The sequence below is a fragment of the Erythrolamprus reginae genome, chromosome Z (genome assembly GCF_031021105.1).
Source record: "Erythrolamprus reginae isolate rEryReg1 chromosome Z, rEryReg1.hap1, whole genome shotgun sequence".
In the NCBI taxonomy this organism is placed as follows: domain Eukaryota; kingdom Metazoa; phylum Chordata; class Lepidosauria; order Squamata; family Dipsadidae; genus Erythrolamprus; species Erythrolamprus reginae.
The window spans coordinates 89,223,084-89,245,075 of record NC_091963.1 but is presented as its reverse complement, the minus strand read 5'-3'; the positions used below and the strand labels follow the sequence as shown (position 1 = coordinate 89,245,075).

The following is a 21,992-nucleotide window of genomic DNA, read 5'->3' as shown; positions in this document are numbered from 1 at the left end:
ACTGAAAGTGCATGCACATGCGTGCAACTGCATTCACGCGTGTCAGCACCCTTAATGCAGTGCACACTTCATTTTGGGTCTAGCAGGCCTCCTTGCAATCTCCCAAGCACATCTCAAAAATCAGCTGGCTGGTGGGAGGTATGCATGCACATGAAGTGGAACTGAGCTTGGCAACAGCCCGTGTGCCCTCAAAGAGGGCTCTGTATGCCAACTGTGGCACACATGCCATAGGTTTGTCATCACGGTTCTAGAGTCTTAACATCTTTTTGTGTCATGGTGATAAAAACTGGATGCAGTATTCCAATGTGGTCTTACTAAGGTATTATAAAATGGCACTAACACTTCTCATAATCTTGATGCTATTCCTCTGGTAATGAAGATCAGGACTGTGTTGGCTTTTTGGAAGCTGCAACATAGTGATTGTCCATTAAGACTCATAGATCCCTCTCACACTCACTACTTTGAGGCAGGTACCACCTATTCTGTATTTATGCATTTAGTTTTTCTTACCTAAGCATAAAACTTTACTTTTCTCACCATTGAAGTACATTTTGTTGGATAGAAACCAATGTTCAAGTTTGTCAAGATCCTTCTGGATCTTGAACTGATCTTCTAAAGTATTGGCTGTTCCTACCAGCTTGGTGTCATCTCAAATTTGATGAATTCTCCCTCTATCCCTTCATCTAAACTCTTTATGAAGATGTTGAAGAGTCCCAGGTCTAAGAGAAAAACTTGAGATACCCCACTGCCTACTTCCCTCCATGCACTGTACCCTCTAGGGTGCACACCCGCGTGCCTGTGCACCCCAAAACACCCCCTGTGCACCCTTTTCCAAGGCTGCGCAAGGAGCTGCGACTGCCTCCGCCCCCCAGCACCTCCAGCCCCCTTGCCCCCCTGGCTTCTTGCCGCTGCTCCCCATCCACCCGTCTGCCCGATCTGCCCCTCTTTCTCCTCCTCTGCCTCCCGCCTTGAGGTGCGCCTCCTCCCACAGTGGTGGCTGCAGCGGCTGTGGCTTCTCGTCCTCCTGATCCGGCCACTAGCCACTCCGAACGTTTTGGAAATGCCTGCCCCACCCCTCTTGAAGTCCCTTCGCCGAGAACGCTTTCATCCCGGCTGTCAGCAAAGGGGCTGCAGGAGAGGCAGGGCAGGCGTTCTTCTCACAGAGGAGGCCGGCGAAGGTTAGTTTGAATGTCGGGCGTGCGTGCACGCATGCTCCCCATCCTCCTGCCAGCCTGCCCGGAACATTCAAACTAAGAAAAACCTTCGCCAGCCTCTGCAGAGAAGAAAGGAAGAAAGAAAGAGAACAAGAGAGCGAGAGAGAGCAATAGACAGAGCAAGATAGAGAGAAAATGAGAAACAGAGAGAGAAAGAGGGGGAAGAAAGAGATAGCAAGAGAGAGAGAAAGAAAACAAGAGAGAAAGAGTGAGAGAAAGAGAAAGCAAGAGAGAGAGAAAGGAAAAAAAGAGAGAGTGTGTGTGAGAGAGAAAGCAAGAGAAAGAGAGAGAGAAAGAAAACCAGAGAGAGAAAGAGAACAAGAGAGAGAGTGAGAGAGAGCAAGAAAGAGAGAGAGGAGAGAGGAAGAGAGTGAGAGAGAGGAAGAAAGCAAGAGAGAGAGAGAGAGAAAGCAAGAGAGAGAGAGAAGAGTGGAAGGAAGAGAGAGAGAGAAATGATAGAAAAAAGGGGAGAAAAAAAGAGAAATTAGAAAATGATCGAGGCAGAGAATGACAGGAAAGAGAGAGAAACAGAGAGAAAAGTGACTTGATTTAAAGCATATGGTAAAAGAACTTAAATACAGTAATACCTCATGATACGAACTTAATTGGTGCAAGGAGGAGGTTCGTAAGACGAAAGGTTCGTAAGACGAAACATTGTTTCCCATAGGAAACAATGTAAAGTCAATTAATCCGTGCAACCAAACCCCCCCCCCAAAAAAAACGGCTTTCCGGCTGTTTTAAAAGGTCGCAGCCGGCCTGGGGGGCTTGCCAGCACCCCCCCGCACCCGGGTTCGGGGTGCGGGGGGGTGCTGGCAAGCCCCCCAGGCCGGCTGCGACCTTTTAAAACACCCACGCTCTTCCCTCACCCCCGCCCCCGCAAGGCATCGCAGCGACAAGCAGGTTTTTCCAACGCGGGTCTTATGCGCCCGAGCCGCGTTTCCCCCCACGTCTGGGCCCACGCACCTATTCCAGCGGGCTATTTTCCGCCGGCAGTAACGCAGCGCCTCCTGTCCGTTGAGCAGCTTCTCGGCCGGCCTCTCGGGGGTGCTGTAGAGCGGGTGCGCGAATAGCCTCCTCAGCTTGGAGTGGGGGGGCCTGGCTGCTCAGGTTGGCGGGTGGCCGAGTCCGGAGCTTTGGACCGGCGGCGACGGCGGCTTCTTCGGCGGGGCAGGAGCAGCGGGGCTCAGCCGTCTCCGTGGCCGGACCGAGGCGCCGCCTCATTTGGGGCCAGAGGTGGAAGTAGAAATCGGCGCTGAGCAGCGCCCCGAGAAGCAGCAGAATGAGCAGCCGGTCGCGCCGGGTCCCCAGCATGGTCAGTGCCGGCGGCTGGGCGAGAAGCAGGCCGGGCGCGAAGGCAGCGGCGCACGGGCGATGCCGGGCCGTGGGTGGGAAAGGAAGGCAAGCCACGCGCCTGTTTGGCCGCGAGAGCCCGGGCGAGTCCCGGCAGGGCCTCTGCCCCGCTGCCGCCGCAGGAGCAGGTGGGGGAAGCCGAGGCAAGGGAAGCAGCAGGCAGCGCCCCGCTTGTGGCCGAGAGGCGACCGGCTGCATCTTTGCCCGGTGGCCTCTCCCGAGTAGGCAGACCGTGCCGCCTCTGGAAGGATGGACGCGTTGGGCGTTTGTTTGCATCACGTGATTGACCGGGTGAAATAAAAGATCTAAAAACCCCTTGTCTCCCCAACCCGGATTTTTAGATCTTTTATTTCACCCGGTCAATCACGAGATGCAAACAAACGCCCAACGTGTCCGAAAGCCAGAGACTTTGGCAAGCGGTCTCTCCGACGAGAACCGGAGCTCGTCGGAGAGACCTCTAGCCAAAGTCTCTGGCTTTCGGACACGTTGGGCGTTTGTTTGCATCTCGTGATTGACCGGGTGAAATAAAAGATCTAAAAATCCCTTGTCTCCCCAACCCATATTCAATCCGGGTTGGGGAGACAAAGCTCCGGACTCGTCCGCCCGCCAACCTGAGCAGCCAGGCCCCCCCACTCCAAGCTGAGGAGGCTATTCGCGCACCCGCTCTACAGCACCCCCGAGAGACCGGCCGAGAAGCTGCTCAACGGGCAGGAGGCGCTGCGTTACTACCGGCGGAAAATAGCCCGCTGGAACAGGTGCGTGGGCCCGGATGTGGGGGGAAACCCGGCTCGGGCGCATAAGACCCGCGTCGGAAAAACCCGCTTGTCGCTGCGATGCCTTGCGGGGGCGGGGGTGAGGGAAGAGCGTGGGTGTTTTAAAAGGTCGCAGCCGGCCTGGGGGGGCTTGCCAGCACCCCCCCACACCCGGGTTCGGGGTGCGGGGGTTGCTGGCAAGCCCCCCAGGCCAGCTGCGACCTTTTAAAACACCCGCGCCGCTTCCCATGTGTCTCCTGGAGCCGAATGCAGAAGTTCGGCTTTGCTGTTCAGCTTCAGGCTTTGCTGTTCGGCTCCGGGAGACAGCTGCGAAGCGGCGCGGGTGTTTTAAAAGGTCGCAGTCTGCCTGGGGGGCTTCCCAGCAACCTCCCGAACCGAACCTGGGGTTCAGCAAAATTTTGCCTCGGCGTTCGGGAGGCTTCTGGGAAGCCCCGCCGCCTGGCTGTTACCTTTTAAAACCGCCGCGGGGCTTCCCAGCAGTCTCCGAACGCAGGTTCGTAACTCGAAAAAAGTTCGTAAGAAGAGGCAAAATTTTTCTGAACCCCGGGTTCGTATCACGAGTTGTTCGTAAGACGAGGGGTTCGTATCTTAAGGTACCACTGTAATAACAGAGAAAAAAAAAACCAGCCCTCACCTGTTTTTATTAATAGTTATGTTTTTGGTTTTGCTGGTTGTTTTAGTTTTAATAGTAATAGATTTTGGTTTTCTTTTATTATTAATTTCTTTAAATAAAAAAGAAGGGATTTATTTATTTATTTATTTATTTATTTATTTATACTTCTATGCCACCCAGTCCCAAGGGGACTGCCACTCAGACACTATACTTTTCCGCCCACCCCCCAACATTGCCTCCATGTAGATATATTTCCAATAAGACAACAGATTGAATGCAGTTGGTCAGCCAGCTATGAATCCATTTGATTGCGATGCAATCTATTCCATATTTTTCTATTTTACAAAATAGTATGTTTTAATAAATTGTTCAAAAGAAATCAAACTATCAAGCTGAAATAAAGTCTGGAATGGTATTGGGCAGAGGCTTGGACTAGAAGATCTCCAAGATTCTTTAACTCTAATCCTATTATTCTATATTCTAAATGGCAATAAACTGTTGATTTGCAAAGTGTACTCATGCCTCCTAGCCCCAAGCATGTTAGGGAAACAGCCAGCATTAGCACATTCCTTTCAATGTATATATTAATTATGTGCCTTCTTATTGTCCTATTACCCCTTCCTTTTCAGTCTCCAATCTACAAGGAAGAAAAATAAGAGGGAGGAAGAAGGTCCAGAACAGGATAACATGTATTAACTCACTATAGCGGTGAATATATAACTGAAAGATGCTGCAAAGGTCAAAAATTCTTTTCTTGGCTGCAAAGTTATGATTGTTTAAATATTAATTTCTGCTTTCCAATATATATTATTTACAAGATATGGGAACATATACATATATGTGTGTAGGTGCTTGTGTGTGTGTGTGTGTGTGTGTGTGTGTGTGTGTGTGTGTGTGAAATAGCCTCTCTCTCTCTGTCTCTCTATCATCTACCATCATAAATAGCTACCAACCTATGCCTTTTATGCATTCTACACCGGTCACATATTCAGGTCCTATTGAAACAAAAGACTCAAACACATTATACAGCACCTAAAAGGGAAATAAAATTGTGATTTCATGAATAAGTAATGAGACAAAATTAAAATAAATTAGAATATTCATATAAAAAACAAACATTGATGAAATGCTTATGCTAAAAGGTTTTTGCCCCTCTGTTCAGTTGGATGTCATTCTCAAGACTGCCCAAATAAGTTCCTGCAATTTTCTTTTTCATAAGGAATTTGCCATTGCTTCCTTTCTAGGGTTGAAAGAAAGTGGCTTTATGCCTAAGGTGGGACTAGAATTCATACTCTCCCAATTTTTAGCCAGATGTCTTAATGCTCTACCAAACTGGCTTCCATATTAATATCTTAACAAATATCAGCTGTATTAAAATTATATCAAAAAGCTAAATACTTTATAAGGAATACAGTAAAACAAGGATATTTTAGTGTATCCAAAATAAAGTAAAAAAAGTATGATGACTTAATATTTTGGTTGTGAGGGAGGAGGTGTTAGAAAATTATGAGGCAAAATAAATTGTTTTAAGGATCTAAAAAAACCCTTAAAATATCTAATATCCTAATATTGCATATTAAAAATATTCACAAAGATCTGTGGAAACCAAGACATGGATTTCATTTGGCCTTATGTAATGGTTCCCTTTTTGGGCATGTGGAAAATTTAATTATTTTAAAAAATGATGTGCAGGCTAAAAACGTTTCCCAATCAGTCTAATAAATTAATTGATTATTTTGCAATGAAATAATAATTTTGGAGCGAAACTTAAAAGGTCTTCTAATTCAACTCCTGCACAAGCTGGAGATCCTATATCAGTGACAGCGAACCTTTTTTGGCTTGGGTGCCAAAATAGTCATGTGCTCACTATCGCATGCGTGTGTGTGCCCACATCCATATTTCATATCTCCCCATACACACCCATGCTCCCCTATTTCCTGACTTCTGGTGGGCCCAGTAGGTCCATTTTTCACCCTTCCCAGGCTTCAGAGGCCTTCTTGGACCTTGGGGAGAGCAAAAATGCCTTCCCCTGTCCCTGTGGAGGCCCCTTAAAGGCTAAAAATGCCCTCCCAGAGCCTCTGTGGGCCTCCATATGAGCCAAAAGTCAGCTGATTACACACTGGATCTGAACTAGGACAACGTCTAGTGTGCCAACAGATATGGCTCCGTGTGCCACCTGTGGCACCCATGCCATAGGTTCACCATCATGATCCTATATCATTATAGACAAATGCCTGCTCATTGGCTGTGACTGCTGATTGAGCATCCACAATTTCTGGACGCAAGCCAGTTTCACTGATTAATTATTCTTGCTGTCAGGAAACTTCTCCTTTGTTCTAGGTTAAATCTCTTTTTACTGATCTCCCACCTACTACCTATTGTCCTGCCCTCAAGTGCATTGGAGAATAGGTTGGTCCCTTCTCTTGATAACTGCTATCATATCACCCTAGTTTTTCTCTCCATTAAAGGAAATAGTTCCCTAGTTCCCTTAATTATTCATTGTAGAATTTAGTTTCTAGACCTTGATCTTTTTCTCTTTCCTTTTTTCTTTGCTCTTCTTTGCATTTTTTCTAGGGTCTCAGCCAGTAATGAGCTGCCAAATTTTTTACTGCCACACTGTGGGGTGTGGCTTATTTTGTAGGTGTGGCTTGTCCATCATGTGACTGGGTAGGAGTGGCTTGTCGTCCATGTGACCAGGTGGGAGTGGCTTGACAATTAAGACCGGGGGTGGCTTAAAGGTCATGTGACTGGGTAGGAGTGGCTTACGAGCTAAGATAAGTTTTCAAATAGGTGCTTGGACTCTTTTTCAGTTGATTAAGTCACATTATTTGAATAGCCACAAAAAGGACAAATGATAGAAAGCATTATTTGTTGAGGAGCCCAGTAACATTTTAAGGCTTTGCACTGAACCTACAAGGTTCAGTATGATAACAGATTAGGCAAGTAGCTCAATTTTTATTTCATTGCTATAGAAGTTCAGTTCTAGATAATGATTAAAATGATTAATGTGTTTATAAGTAAAAACATGCTATTTAATTATTTCCTATTTTAAAAGTAATGAAAGGTCACACTAAGGTACTAGAGAAGGAAGGACAACAAAAAAACTATTTAGTATTCAATAAATAGTGCATAAACTTACTACCTATACTGCGTGTCCCCCCTCCCCATGGGGGCAGCAGCCCATTACTGGCCCCAGCATCTTTTTTCTATCTTGGCAACCAGGACTGATTCAGATACTCCAAGTGCGGCCTCATTACTCACTAGTAAAACAGTGCTATTATTTCTTATTATCTTGATACTATCTTTCTGCTGAAGTTTTAACATTATTACTTATAATGTTTTAAAAAATAAATTTCTTAAACATAAATTTCTCAATATATTTTTGATCAATCAGAATTTCAGCAACCACATGTTTTTAAAAAGAGTCTTACCACAGTTACAGCATCATTGAGCAGTGATTCTCCAAAAACAATTATGAAGAGAACATCATTGACATGAACTTCTTCAAATACAGCGATCACAGCAACAGGATCCACAGCAGCTATTAAACTGCCAAACAAGAGAAAATCTAGCAATCCACTGTGAAGTTCACCTAAAAGAAAAATGTAGATCATAAAAAACACAGAATTACTGAGCCAGATTGGAAATTTCCATTAGGCCTTAAGAAATTAGAAATCCAAATTAAAGTGTTCCCAAAGAAACAATCCAAACATTGTTTGACTACATGTATTTCTAATGAAGGGAAAGTAGCTATTTTCTAAGTAATTAGCTGCACTAGTGAATTAATCCTCCAATCTTCTTCCACTCCATTTATGCATTGGCCCCATTTTATCCAGTTTGTTGTTGATTTTAATGTTTTAACTTTAATGCTAATATAAAGTTGTATATTCTTCTTTCGCAATGTTGTTGTAAGACATCCAGAGTCACTTGATAGTAAAATGGGCAGCATATAAAATTTAATTTAAAAAAATTTAGATTCCTCATGATAATCTTGAAGAAATAAATAAGCTAATATTAATTTTTTCCAATATTAATGGAAACATAGTCCTTTAGTACATTTAACTACTGAAGTATATTATCAGACATATTAACAAAAACTCAATTACCATATTGAATAAGAAATGGAAACACTGTTGAAAACCACAAGTAAAAATGTTCTAAATTAAAGTATTTTGCATATAATTTAATGTAGAACTTTTTCTTTCTTTTCATCCCTAAAATATTTTTAAAAAGAGTCAACACATACAGGGCTTAGAAAAGCTAAATTCTAGCAACAAGGGCAAATAAGCACTTAGTGAAACTTCAGAAGAAGCAAGGCAAATCTTGCATGTACCTAATCTGATTTTTCTTTAAACACTTTTTAGCACACCTTTCATGATAAAATACCTGATGCAATGTCTTTTAAATGTAAAGATAATAATTTTCTTATAAACTAAAGTTTCTTTCTTATATTCCCTGACACAATAAATAAATCCATTTTTTATCCAGTCCAGCATCTGCAGCTATTGCACTGTCAAGTAGTAAACGCCTGGAAATGTAAAATCTCTTTTACTGTGATTCTGATCATATTTCTATAACAAAAATAACATTATTTTATCATATGTGTTAGACTTTGACCATAAGATGTGTTGAACTCCCACTTCAGGTATCCCTAACCAGCACAGTTAATCAGTGGTGGGTTTCACTTATCTTTGCTACCGTTTTGGAAATGGGAGCGTGCATGCACAGAACGTCTGTGATGACATCCAACCAGAGCCTTCCACCGCTGCTGCTACCAGTTTGCTACCAGCAGAAACCCACCACTGCAGTTAATGGTTATGACACATAGAATAGAATAGAACAGAATTTTTAATTGGCCAAGTATGATTAGACACACAAGGAATTTGTCTTGGTGCATATGCTCTCAGCGTACATAAAAGAAAAAGATACATTTGTCAAGAATCATATGGTACAACACTTAATGATTGTCATAGGGGTCAAATAAGCAATGAAGAAACAATCAATATTGATAAAAATCTTAGGATACAAGCAACAAGTTACAGTCATACAGTCCTAAATGGGAGGAAAAGGATGATAGGAATGATGAGAAAAACTAGTAGAAATAGAAGTGCAGACTTAGTAAAAAGTCTGACAGCATTGAGGGAATTATTTGTTTAGTAGAGTGATGGCGTTTGGGAAAAAACTGTTCTTGTGTCTAGTTGTCTTGGTGTGCAGTGCTCTGTATTGACGTTTTGATGGTAGGAGTTGAAACAGTTTGTTTCCAGGATGCGAGGGGGTCAGTAAATATTTTCCCTGCCCTCTTTTTGACTCATGCAGTATACGGGTCCTCAATGGAAGGCAGGTTGGCAGCAATTGGTTTTTCTGTAGTTCTGACTATCCTCTGAAGTCTGTGCCTGTCTTGTTGGGTTGCAGCACCAAACCAGACAGTTATAGAGGTGCAGATGACAGACTCAATGATTCCTCTGTATCAGCAGCTCCTTGGGCAGTTTGAGCTTCCTGAGCTGGCGCAGAAAGAACATTCTTTATTGTGCCTTTTTTGATGATGCTTTTGATGTTAGGTGACCATTTTAGGTCTTGAGATATGATAGAATCTAGAAATTTGAAGGTCTCTACTGTTGATACTGTGTTGTCTAGTATTGTGAGAGGTGGAAGGGTGGAAGGGTTTCTCCCAAAGTCTACCACCATTTCTACAGTTTTGAGTGTGTTCAGTTCTAGATTGTTCTGGTCACACCACAAGGATAGTTGTTCAACCTCCCATCTGTATGCGGATTCATCATTGTCTCAAATGAGTCCGATCACTGTTGTATCATCTGCAGTAAACTTTAGTAGTTTAACAGATGGATCATTTGAGATGAAGTCATTAGTGTATAGAGAGAAGAGAAGTGGTGAGAGTATACAGCCTTGGTGGGCACCTGTGCTAATTGTACATGTATCTGATGTGATTTTATGTAGCTTCACCTGCTGCTTCTAGTCTGTTAGGAAGCTTGTGATCCACTTACAAGTGTGTTCAGGTACCGCTAGCTGATTTAGTTTGGTTAAGAGAATGTCTGGTATGATGGTATTGAATGCTGAACTGAAGTCTACAAAGAGGACCCTAGCGTAGGTCATTGGAGATTCAAGATGTTGAAGGATGTAGTGTAGAGCCATATTAACAGCATCATCTGTTGACTCATTTGCTCGGTATGCAAATTGCAGGGAGTCTAACAGTGGATCCGTGATGGTTTTCAAGTGGAACATCACTAGCCTTTCAGAGGTCTTCATAACTACAGATGTTAGAGCAACTGGTCTGTAGTCATTCAGTTCCTTGATGGGAGGACTTCTTCGGCACTAGGATGATAGTAGAGCATTTGAAGCAGGAAGGAACATAGCACAACTCTAGTGATTTGTTGAAGATTTGGGTGAAGATGGGGGCCAATTGGTCAGCACAGACTTTTAAGCAAGAAGGAGTTATCTTGTCTGGGCCTGGTGCTTTTCCAGGCTTCTGTGTGTGAAATAGATCTTTCACTTCCTTTTCTGTGATCACTAGGGGTTGTAAACCCAATGGGATGGGTTCAGTTGTAGAAGATTTGGCTGTTATTGGTGTGTCTGGGATGGAGGTTGTGCAGATAAGTGGTTGTGGTTTCTTTTCAAACCTGCAGTAGAACACATTCAGGTCATCTGCCAATTGCTGATCTCCTTCAGCTTGGGAAGGTGGTTTGCTGCAACCAGTGATGTTTTTGAGAGTTTTCCACATGTTTGCTGGTTCATTTGTTGAGAATTGATTCTTTAGCTTTTCAGAGTAGTTCCTTTTTGCCTCTCTGATCTCCCTTGGTAATATATTTCTGGCCTGATCATACAGCATTCTATTACCTTTTCTGTAGGCTTTCTCTTTGGAATGATGTAACTGCTTGAGTTTGGCTGTGAACCAAGGTTTATTGTTACTGTATATTTGCAAGTTCCTGGTTGGTATACATAGGTCTTCACAGAAGCTGACATATGATGTTACAGTATCTGTGAATTCATCTAGGTCTGCAGAGGTGTCTTTAAAAATATTCCAGTCTGTGCAGTCAAAGCAAGCCTGTAGCTTTAACTTTGCTTCCTCAGTCCAAGTCCTCACTGATTTAATTGTTGGTTTTGTGGCTTTAAATCTTTGTTTGTAGGCAGACACAAGATGAATCATGCAATGATCAGAGTGGCCCACAGCTACTCTTGGAAATGCCTGGTAAGCATTTTTTACTGTTGTGTAGCAATGGTCTAAGATATTATTGCCTCTGGTGGGACAATTTATATGTTGAAAGTATTTTGGTAGCTCATCACTTAAGTTTGCCTTATTTTGTCTCCCAAAATAATGGCCAGTGAATCAGGATATTTGGCTTCAGCCTCCATAATCTGATCAGCTAGGGTTCTTAGTGCCTTTTTTACAGATGCTTGTGGAGGGATGTAAATCACAGATATTAAGAAAGAATGAATCTCACAGGGAGAATAAAAGGGTTTGCAATTAATAATTAAAGACTCCAGGTTTTTATCACAGAATTTTTGTATAATGGTGATGTCTTGAGACCAGCTGTGGTCTTTGTTGGCTAGGCGTTTGGTTCTGGAACCTGAATTACACAGTCTCACAAATGTATTAATTTCCAATGGATTCCATAGAGAGGCAATCAACAACTTAATCCAAAAAGAGACACCCCCCAAGAACCAAGACACAGAACAGGACAATGGCATCGCCCTCCTCCCTTACATCAAAGGCACCACAGATAAAATCAGTAAAATTCTCCGCAAACACAACATCAGGACAGCCTTTGGTACAGATAAGAAAATAGCCAACATCCTAAGAAACCCGAAAGACAATATCCAGCTAGAAAACCAGGGAGTTTATCAAATACCGTGTAAAATCTGCCCAGCCACATATATTGGACAAACTAACAGGAGAGTAAATGCACGTGTTGCAGAACATAAGAATGCATTAAAGAAAAAAGAAAAAACCTCCTCCCTTTTCCAACACTTCAAAACTACAGGACATGGAATTGATTTTGACAGTACAGTGATCTCTCGGTTAGCGCGGGGGTTACGTTCCAAGACCTCCCGCGCTAACCGATTTCCGCGTTATACTGGATGCGGAAGTAAAAACCACCATCTGCGCATGTGCGCCATTTTTTTCATGGCCGCACATGCGCAGATGGTGGAGTTTGCGTGTGGGCGGCGGGGAAGACCAAGGGAAAGTTCCTTCAGCCGCCCAACAGCTGATCTGCTCCGCAGCGCGGAAGCAGCGAGGAGCCGAAGATGGGGTAAAGGCAAAGGGGAAACCCCATCTTCGGCTCCTCGCTGCTGCCGCGCTGCGGAGCGGATCAGGTGTTGGGCGGCTGAAGGAACCTTCCCTTGGTCTTCCCGCCGCCCAGGCAAAGGGGAATCCCCAAGATCGCTTGCCGCTTGCCGCTTTGCAGCTTGGAGCCTTGCTTCGCCTCCTTCGCTGCAATAGGCAAGCGGCAAGCGATCTTGAGAAAGAGAGAGAAAGGAGGGCGACTTGCCAGTCCATGCCCCCCTGGATGAACAGCCTCGCATGGCCCCAGCGCCGGGCTCCGCTGTTGCCTCCGCCCCCATTCGGCTCTGCAGCTGAGAGGCCTTCCCGGCAGAGCCCTCCCCAACAGCTCCCGCCGCCAGCGCAAAAAAGAAAAGAAAAAAAAATCCCCAAAAGAGGCAGGCACAAAGCGGGGGCACAAGGGGAGCTGCCCGGCAGAGGTTGCTTTTTTTCTTCTCGTGGGCAAGTGGAGGGGGGGAGAGAGAAGGGAGGAAGAGAGTGTGAGAGAGGAAGAAAGAGAGAGAGAAATGATAGAAAAAAGGGGAGAAAAAAGAGAAATGAGAAAATGATTGAAGCATAGTGACAGGAAAGAAAGAGAAAGAGACAGAGAAGTGACTCTTGGTGATGACGTATGACGTCATCGGGTGGGAAAAACCGTGGTATAGCAAAAAAAACACAGACTTATTTTTTAATTAATATTTTTTGAAAAACCGCGTTGCAGCGTTTCGCGCTAATCGAGAACGCGCAAATCGAGGGATCACTGTACTAAATTAATTTCCAAAACAGAACACTACAGCAAAAGAATAATAATGGAAGCCATCGAGATAGAAAAACATCCCCAATATATGAACAAGCGGGATGATACCTCCCGCCTACCAGACATCTGGAAACCAGCCCTCAAACGTAACCCAGCCATAAAAACAGAAACTAGACTCAGAACACATATTGCAAAACAATCAAGTAGCCTGCAAGCTCCAACTACTCAGGATATCACGCCTAATCAAGAACCATTAACTAATCAGCATACTTCAGCTACATCAACGACCCCAGATGTTACCCCACTGACTCATCAGGAAGTTTCTACACAGCAGGCAATTGCTGAGCCATCAAACCACACCCAGCCACCAGTATTTATAGAAGGAAGGCAGCTTAGGTCTCGCAGTGTTCACCTTAGACAAGGACAGAAACACCAGCCTGAAGATGATGAGTGGGACCTCATCGAAATGTCGCCAGAAATTTCCAAATCCTACACGGGAAGAAACCCGAATATACCAAGACCGTCATACCTGTACCCGTGAAAATCTACGAAAACATATATATATATATATATGTTGTAGGTTCAAGTCCCAGTGGGTATGGCTAGCTGATGAGGCCAAAATAAGGCCGAAATAGATCTATCCTAGTCCCCCTTAATTTTCAAATTCAGCTTAAACATGTGACACATACAGATAGAATTGTCGGCTATCAATAAAATTAACTGCCTTGGAAATGGCCCTAGGTTGGGCCGAGAGGCAAAAAAGGACTTGTGATGTTCCTTCAATATACCAGGGTGATTCGGCACAAAATGTAACCCTTCCCTGGTACAGAGCTGAAGGGATTGGATACTGTAGCCTAGAGGAAAATTCTCTACCTTACAAGGCAAAGGTTGCAGGTTCAAGTCCCAGTGGGTATGGCTAGCTGATGAGGCCAAAATAAGGCCGAAATAGATCTATCCTAGTCTCCCTTAATTTTCAAATTCAGCTTAAACATGTGACATATATATATATATATATATATATATGTTAAAATGTTTTCAGCTGGAATTTTAAAATTTTAAAAGGCCGAAATGGGACCATCCTAGTCTCCCTTAATTTTAAAATTCCAGCTGAAAACATTTTAACACATACAGAATATAGTTGTCGGCTATAAATATATTAACTGCCTTGTAGTGGTCCTGGGTTGGGCCTAGAGGCAAAAAGGAGCTGTGACGTTCCTTAAATATACCAGGGTGATCCGACTTAAGAAAAACATATATATATATATATATATATATATATATATATATATATATATATATATATATATATATATATATACAGTGAACCCTCGATCATCGCGAGGGTTCCGTTCCAGGACCCCACGCGATGATCGATTTTTAGCGAAGTAGCGGTGCGGAAGTAAAAACACCATCTGCGCGTGCGCAGATGGTGTTTTTGCTTCCACTGCCGCCCGCCCTTCGCCCGCCCACCCCGTTGCTCGCGCCTGGAGTGCGCGCGCGCTTGGGGACTCCCTAGCTCCGCTTCCCAGCTGGGGAGCGGAGCTGGGATGTCCCCAAGCGCGCGCGCTTTCCCCAGCAACACGCGCGTGGTGGGGACTCCCTAGATCCGCTTCCCAGCTGGGGAGCGGAGCTGGGATGTCCCCAAGCGCGCGCGCTTTCCCCAGCAACGCGCGCGGGGGTGGGGACTCCCTAGATCCGCTTCCCAGCTGGGGAGCGGAGCTGGGATGTCCCCAAGCGCGTGCGCTTTCCCCAGCAACGCGCGCGCGGTGGGGACTCCCTAGCTCCGCTTCCCAGCTGGGGAGCGGAGCTGGGATGTCCCCAAGCGCACGCGCTTTCCCCAGCAACGCGCGCGCGGTGGGGACTCCCTAGATCCGCTTCCCAGCTGGGGAGCGGAGCTGGGATGTCCCCAAGCGCGCGCGCTTTCCCCAGCAACGCGCGCGCGGTGGGGACTCCCTAGATCCGCTTCCCAGCTGGGGAGCGGAGCTGGGATGTCCCCAAGCGCGCGCGCTTTCCCCAGCAACGCGCGCGTGGTGGGGACTCCCTAGATCCGCTTCCCAGCTGGGGAGCGGAGCTGGGATGTCCCCAAGCGTGCGCGCTTTCCCCAGCAACGCGCGCGCGGTGGGGACTCCCTAGATCCGCTTCCCAGCTGGGGAGCGGAGCTGGGATGTCCCCAAGCGCGCGCGCTTTCCCCAGCAACGCGCGCGCGGTGGGGACTCCCTAGATCCGCTTCCCAGCTGGGGAGTGGAGCTGGGATGTCCCCAAGCGCGCGGGCACCGCCCGCCCGCCCACGCTGTTGCTGGGGCCGCTTCCCAGCTGGGGAGCAGAGCTGGGGTGTCCCAGGGAAGCCTCTGGGGGAAGGGGGAAGACCCAGGGAAGCCTCTGCCCGGCGGGGAAACTCCACCATCTACGCATGCGTGGAAGGGCACGCATGCGCAGATGGTGGAGTTTACTTCCGGGTTGAGAACTCGCGAAATAGCCCTTTCGCGATACTTGAGGACGCGAAACTCGAGGGTTCACTGTATATATATGTAGATTGTTCTGAGTTCGGGTTTTGCCCTGTGTAATATTTTGCATGTTTATGCGACGTTTCGGTGAAATCTCATTCACCATCATCAGGCTGAAGTTTCCAAGCTTCGTGCTGTTGTAAAATGTGTAATATTTTGCATGTTTATGCGATGTTTCGGTGAAATCACATTCACCATCATCAGGCTGAAGTTTCCAAGCACACACACACACACACACACACACACACACACACACACACATAAGCCTCCTCCCTTTCCCCCCCCTGATAATTCTACATTTCCCCCCCTGATAATTCTACATTCCAATCTGCGCAGAAAATCTGGAAGCCTGGTATATGCATACTATTATCATCAATTTCCTCATTTAGCCAGGTTTCAGGGCAAATGCGTTGTAAAAATCAGAATTGCACCTATTTAAAAGCAGTATTTCATCCATCTTGTTGGCAAGTGAACGTAAATTGGTAAGAAAGATGAAAGGGAGCAGGTTTTTTTTAATTCCCTTGTTCCTTAGTCTATTTAAAATTCCTGCCCTTTTACTTCCTCGACTCTGTCATCTGCGTTTGTTTTTGGTGATCCATGATTGCCGGGAAATGGCTTCCTCCTGTGCTAAGATCTCCTCCATGTTTGTAAAGAGGCTGGGGGTGAAGTTGCAGATAGCTGCTCCTTAAAGAAATGTTCCTTAATTCTTAGCAGATGGTCTCTTGAGTAGGAAATCCATTGAGAATTGCAGGGAATAGTAGAAAATGAAGAAACTGTTTGAGAGCATTTCACCGAGGCAGCCTTTGTCGGCGCCATCTTTTCTTTCTTCTGGACTGGATTGGATTTCAATATCCTGTTGAAGGTAACCTAAGTAGTGTTGATTTGAGAGTGCTATCCTTAATTATCAATGTAATAGAATCCTTATGAGCCATCACTGTTATTTGACTGTGAATTGGTTTCCTGATTTTTTGATTTGTTTATTCCTTCAGATACTGAATATCATAGCTAGTTTTGATAAATTTAAGGTTTATGAGATTAGCTTCATGGATTTATAAGAAATGATCCATTCATGAACTCCATTCATGAACATAGGATAATTAATTCCAGCCATTAAGCAAAAAAGATAATGAAAGATCTAACTGAAAAAAATTGTGCTCATCTTATAGTAGCTATCAATTACATGTATACATGGCTGAATCATTTCTGTTTATATATATGTTCCTGTGGATGGCTGATTTGTCAGATACAGATAAACAGCATCTACATACCATTCAAAAGAGTCAATCAACAGGTTAAAAGAGGAACAAAAAGACCAAAATATCTCTTTTCCACAAATCATCCAAATAGGCAGAGACCAGATTTAATACCAATATTAACATCAGATCACAATCAAGAAATAAACTATATCCCAACCAAGGAACTACCAATGCAAACAAAGCTAACTGTAAACAAAACCTAATAAAGGAATAATCAAGATTTATTTATTTAATTTATTGGATTTATATACCACCCCTTCCATTTATGGTTGGTGCCACAGATATAGCATGCTTAAGGAAGTATTGTGGTGTTTATATCACATTTAAACATTTAGAATTCAAATACAAACTAGTATTTCTTTGTGTGGCATTCCCCCTCCTTTATTGAAAGGTGCAAATTACTTTGAATTGCTAATAATGAAATAACAATGTGTCTGAAAATTCAGTCTTACCCATTATTCCACTAAGATAGACTCCATAAAGGGAGAAGCCTGTTGTAGCAGCATTCCAGATGGTCCCAATGACAGCATAAAGAAGAATGGTCCCTAAGTTGCCAAAGAATAGTCGATTTGGCATGAAGTATCCCGCATCTAACACAATGGGTGGCAACAGGTAGAAGAAAAAAACTGTTGGTGTAAGGGTGAATGAGGCTATATTATCAGCTGCATATACAATGCCACCCAAGATGATGCCAAGGACAATGAGTAGAACACTTTCTGGAACCACAGTGGTAACTCTATGGGACAGATGGAAAACTGAAAAAAGAGATTAAATTGCTTTAGTAAACAACAAGAAAATAATTTACATGCGCAATTTATAATATGTTTAAAGTAGTATCCATCTGAACAGAGCAAATTTATTTATTTATTTATTTATTTATTTATTTATTTATTTATTTATTTATTTATTTATTTATTATTTAGATTTGTATGCCGCCCCTCTCTGAAGACTCGGGGCGGCTCACAAGATAGAACAAATCATAAATAATCCAAATAACTTTAAAATATTTAAAGATTAAAAAGAACCCCATATACTAACAGACACACACACAAGCATACCATGTATAAATTGAACATGCCCGGGGGAGGTGTTTCAATTCCCCCATGCCTGACGGCAAAGGTGAGTTTTAAGGAGTTTACGGAAGGCAGGAAGAGTAGGGGCAGTTCTAATCTCTGGGGGGAGTTGGTTCCAGAGAGTTGGTGCCGCCACAGAGAAGGCTCTTCCCCTGGGGCCCGCCAACCGACATTGTTTAGTTGACGGGACCCAGAGAAGGCCCACTCTGTGGGACCTAATCGGTCACTGGGATTCGTGCGGCAGGAGGCGGTCTCGGAGATATTCTGGTCCAGTGCCATGAAGGGCTTTAAAGGTCATAACCAACACTTTGAATTGTGACCGGAAATTGATCGGCAACCAATGCAGACTGCGGAGTGATGGTGAAACATGGGCATAGCTAGGTAGAAACATAGAAACATAGAAGTCTGACGGCAGAAAAAGACCTCATGGTCCATCTAGTCTGTCCTTATACTATTTTCTGTATTTTATCTTAGGATGGATATATGTTTATCCCAGGCATGTTTAAATTCAGTTACTGTGGATTTATCTACCACGTCTGCTGGAAGTTTGTTCCAAGGATCTACTACTCTTTCAGTAAAATAATATTTTCTCATGTTGCTTTTGATCTTTCCCCCAACTAACTTCAGATTGTGTCCCCTTGTTCTTGTGTTCACTTTCCTATTAAAAACACTTCCCTCCTGAACCTTATTTAACCCTTTAATATATTTAAATGTTTCGATCATGTCCCCCCTTTTCCTTCTGTCCTCCAGACTATACAGATTGAGTTCATTAAGTCTTTCCTGATACGTTTTATGCTTAAGACCTTCCACCATTCTTGTAGCCCGTCTTTGGACCCGTTCAATTTTGTCAATATCTTTTTGTAGGTGAGGTCTCCAGAACTGAACACAGTATTCCAAATGTGGTCTCACCAGCATTCTATATAGCGGGATCATAATCTCCCTCTTCCTGCTTGTTATACCTCTAGCTATGCAGCCAAGCATCCTACTTGCTTTCCCTACCGCCTGACTGCACTGTTCACCCATTTTGAGACTGTCAGAAATCATTACCCCTAAATCCTTTTCTTTTGAAGTATTTGCTAACACAGAACTGCCAATACAATACTCAGATTGAGGATTCCTTTTCCCCAAGTGCATTATTTTACATTTGGAAACATTAAACTGCAGTTTCCATTGCTTTGACCATTTATCTAGTAAAGCTAAATCATTTACCATATTACAGACCCCTCCAGGAATATCAACCCTATTGCACACTTTAGAGTCATCGGCAAATAGGCAAACTTTCCCTACCAAACCTTCCCCTATGTCACTCACAAACATATTAAAAAGAATAGGACCCAGAACAGACCCTTGTGGCACACCGCTTGTAACCTGACTCTGCTCAGAATACTCGCCATTAACAATAACTCTCTGATGTCTATGCTTCAGCCAGCTGCAAATCCATTGAACTATCCAGGGATTAAGTCCAATCTTTACTAATTTATCTATCAGCTCTTTATGTGGAACCATATCAAAGGCTTTGCTGAAGTCCAGGTAGGCAATATCCACGGCACCACCTTCATCCAACACCTTTGTGACATAGTCAAAGAAATCAATTAGATTAGTCTGACATGATTTGCCTTCAGTAAAGCCATGCTGATTTGGGTCCAATAAGTTATTGTTTTTTAGGTGCTGATTTATCCTCTTTTTGAGTAGAGTCTCCATCATTTTAACTACCACTGATGTCAAGCTAACTGGCCTGTAGTTACCAGCTTCTTCTCTACTGCCCTTCTTGTGAATAGGCACAACACTGGCCATTCTCCAATCCTCAGGAACTTCTCCTGTTAACAAGGATTGGTTAAACAAATCAGTCAGGGGGGTAGTAATGACAGATCTGAGTTCTTTAAGAACTCTGGGGTGGATGCCATCTGGACCCATTGCCTTATTTATCTTTAATCGTTCAAGTTCTTCTAAGACATCGGCTTCTAAGATCACTGGAGCTGAATCCGTACAGCTGGAAGCAATGCTATATCCCTCTATAGTATTATTTTGTACGGTGTCTTTTGAGAAAACTGAACAGAAGTAGCTATTGAAATGGTCAGCGATCTCCTTATTCCCATTAATGCATGTATTATTCCCGGTACTAAGTTTCATGATGCCGCAGTTTTTCTTCTTCTTATCACTAATATATCTGAAGAAGGTTTTATCCCCCTTCTTTACAGATTTGGCAATTTCTTCCTCTTTTGAGGCTTTAGCAGCATATATTATCTGTTTCGCCTCCTTCTGTCTCATTTTATACACTTCCCTATCAGCTATACTTCCAGACTCTTTATACCTCCTATAGGCAGCCTTTTTTTCATTGACTATAGCCCTTACATCATTGCTAAACCATAGCGGTTTCTTCTTCCTTTTACCTTTAGTTATTTGTCTTACATACAGTCCAGTGGCTTTTAAGATGGCCTTTTTTAATACAGTCCACTGGGTGCTCGCTCCTGCCATTTTATCCCTCCCCTTTAATTCATTTTCTAAATATTCCCCCATTGCATTAAAATTTGTTTTTCTGAAATCCAATACTTTGGTTGCATTATAGGATTGCTCACAATTAGTTTTTACATCAAACCACAAACATAGATGGTCACTGCATCCTAAATTTTCTCCCACCTTGACATCTGAAACCCAATTCCCATTCGTAAAAACTAAATCTAGAATATTCTCCCCTCTAGTTGGTGTCTTAACCAGCTGTGCCAGAGCTGCTCCTGTAAAGGCCTCTACTATATTCTTACTTTTGCATGTAAGGGCACTGGGGATATTCCAGTCAACATCAGGCATGTTGAAATCACCCATAACCACAATATCTCCCTTTACTGCCATTTGGGTAATTTCATCCACCATCTTGTTGTCATATTCCTCGGATTGCCCTGGAGGCCTATAGATCACCCCAATTCTAATGACAGAACCTTCTTTATTTTGTGAATTAGTGTTGTTTTTAGACTTTCTTTAATATAAATGGCTACTCCACCTCCCCTTCTCTCTATTCTATCCTTCCTATACAGTGTATATCCTGGTATGGATATTTCCCATTCATTAGAATCCTTAAACCATGTCTCAGTTATGGCAACCAGGTCCAAATTATCTCTATATATTATGGCCATTAATTCACAGAGCTTGTTGCTCAAGCTTCGAGCATTCGTGCACATTACCCGAAGAACATTATTTTCATTATTAGTTTGCCCCTTATCATCAACAACTACATCTATTTCATTTGCAGCTCCCTTTTCATAAGCTTCCAAAAACTGCTTTATCCTCATTGGTCGGGGACAGAAATCACCCACATCAGTTACATCTCTGTCCCCTTTACCTAGTTTAAATGCCTGTCCAAAAAAGTTCTGAATTCCTCACCGAGCACCTGGGTACCTCTGTATGATGGATGCAAACCATCCCTCTTAAACAACTCCCTATTAGACCACCTACTGACATCATGACTTACATAGCCAAAACCTTCAGCATTACACCACTGCCTTAACCACACATTAAACTCTCTGATACACATTGTTTTATCCTCTTGGCCACAAACCGGTAACACCTCTGAGAAAGTCACTGAATCAGTTATTTTACCCAGCTCCACACTTACACATTGAAAGGTAAGCCCATGACTGCTCTCGCAGCTGCATTCTGCACGATCTGAAGTTTCCGAACACTTTTCAAAGGTAGCCCCATGTAGAGAGCATTACAGTAGTCGAACCTCGAGGTGATAAGGGCATGAGTGACTGTGAGCAATGAGTCCCGGTCCAGATAGGGCCACAACTGGTGCACCAGGCGAACCTGGGCAAACGCCCCCCTCACCACAGCTGAAAGATGGTTCTCTAATGTGAGCTGTGGATCGAGGAGGATGCCCAAGTTGCGGACTCTCTCTGAGGGGGTCAATAATTTCCCCCCCAGGGTAATGGACGGACAGATGGGATTGTCCTTGGGAGGCAAAACCCACAGCCACTCCGTCTTATCCGGGTTGAGTTTGAGTCTGTTGACACCCATCCAGGCCCCAACAGCCTCCAGGCACCGGCACATTACTTCCACTGCTTCGTTAACTGGACATGGGGTGGAGATGTAAAGCTGGGTATCATCAGCGTATTGATGATACCTCACCCCATGTCCTTGGATGATCTCACCCAGCGGTTTCATGTAGATATTAAATAGCAGGGGG

At 43.9% G+C, this 21,992-nt stretch overlaps 1 protein-coding gene across 1 annotated transcript in view; it reads right to left on the bottom strand.

Annotated features, from left to right (window-relative positions):
- Positions 1-21,992, bottom strand: part of SLC9A3 (solute carrier family 9 member A3) — a 103,512-nt gene that overhangs the window by 45,415 nt on the left and 36,105 nt on the right. The window contains exons 2-4 of the mRNA XM_070729514.1: positions 17,195-17,497; positions 7,382-7,542; positions 4,904-4,982 (exon numbers count right to left, since the gene is read on the bottom strand). Coding sequence (XP_070585615.1) covers positions 4,904-4,982; positions 7,382-7,542; positions 17,195-17,497 — 543 coding nt within the window. The remainder of the gene's footprint in view (positions 1-4,903; positions 4,983-7,381; positions 7,543-17,194; positions 17,498-21,992) is intronic.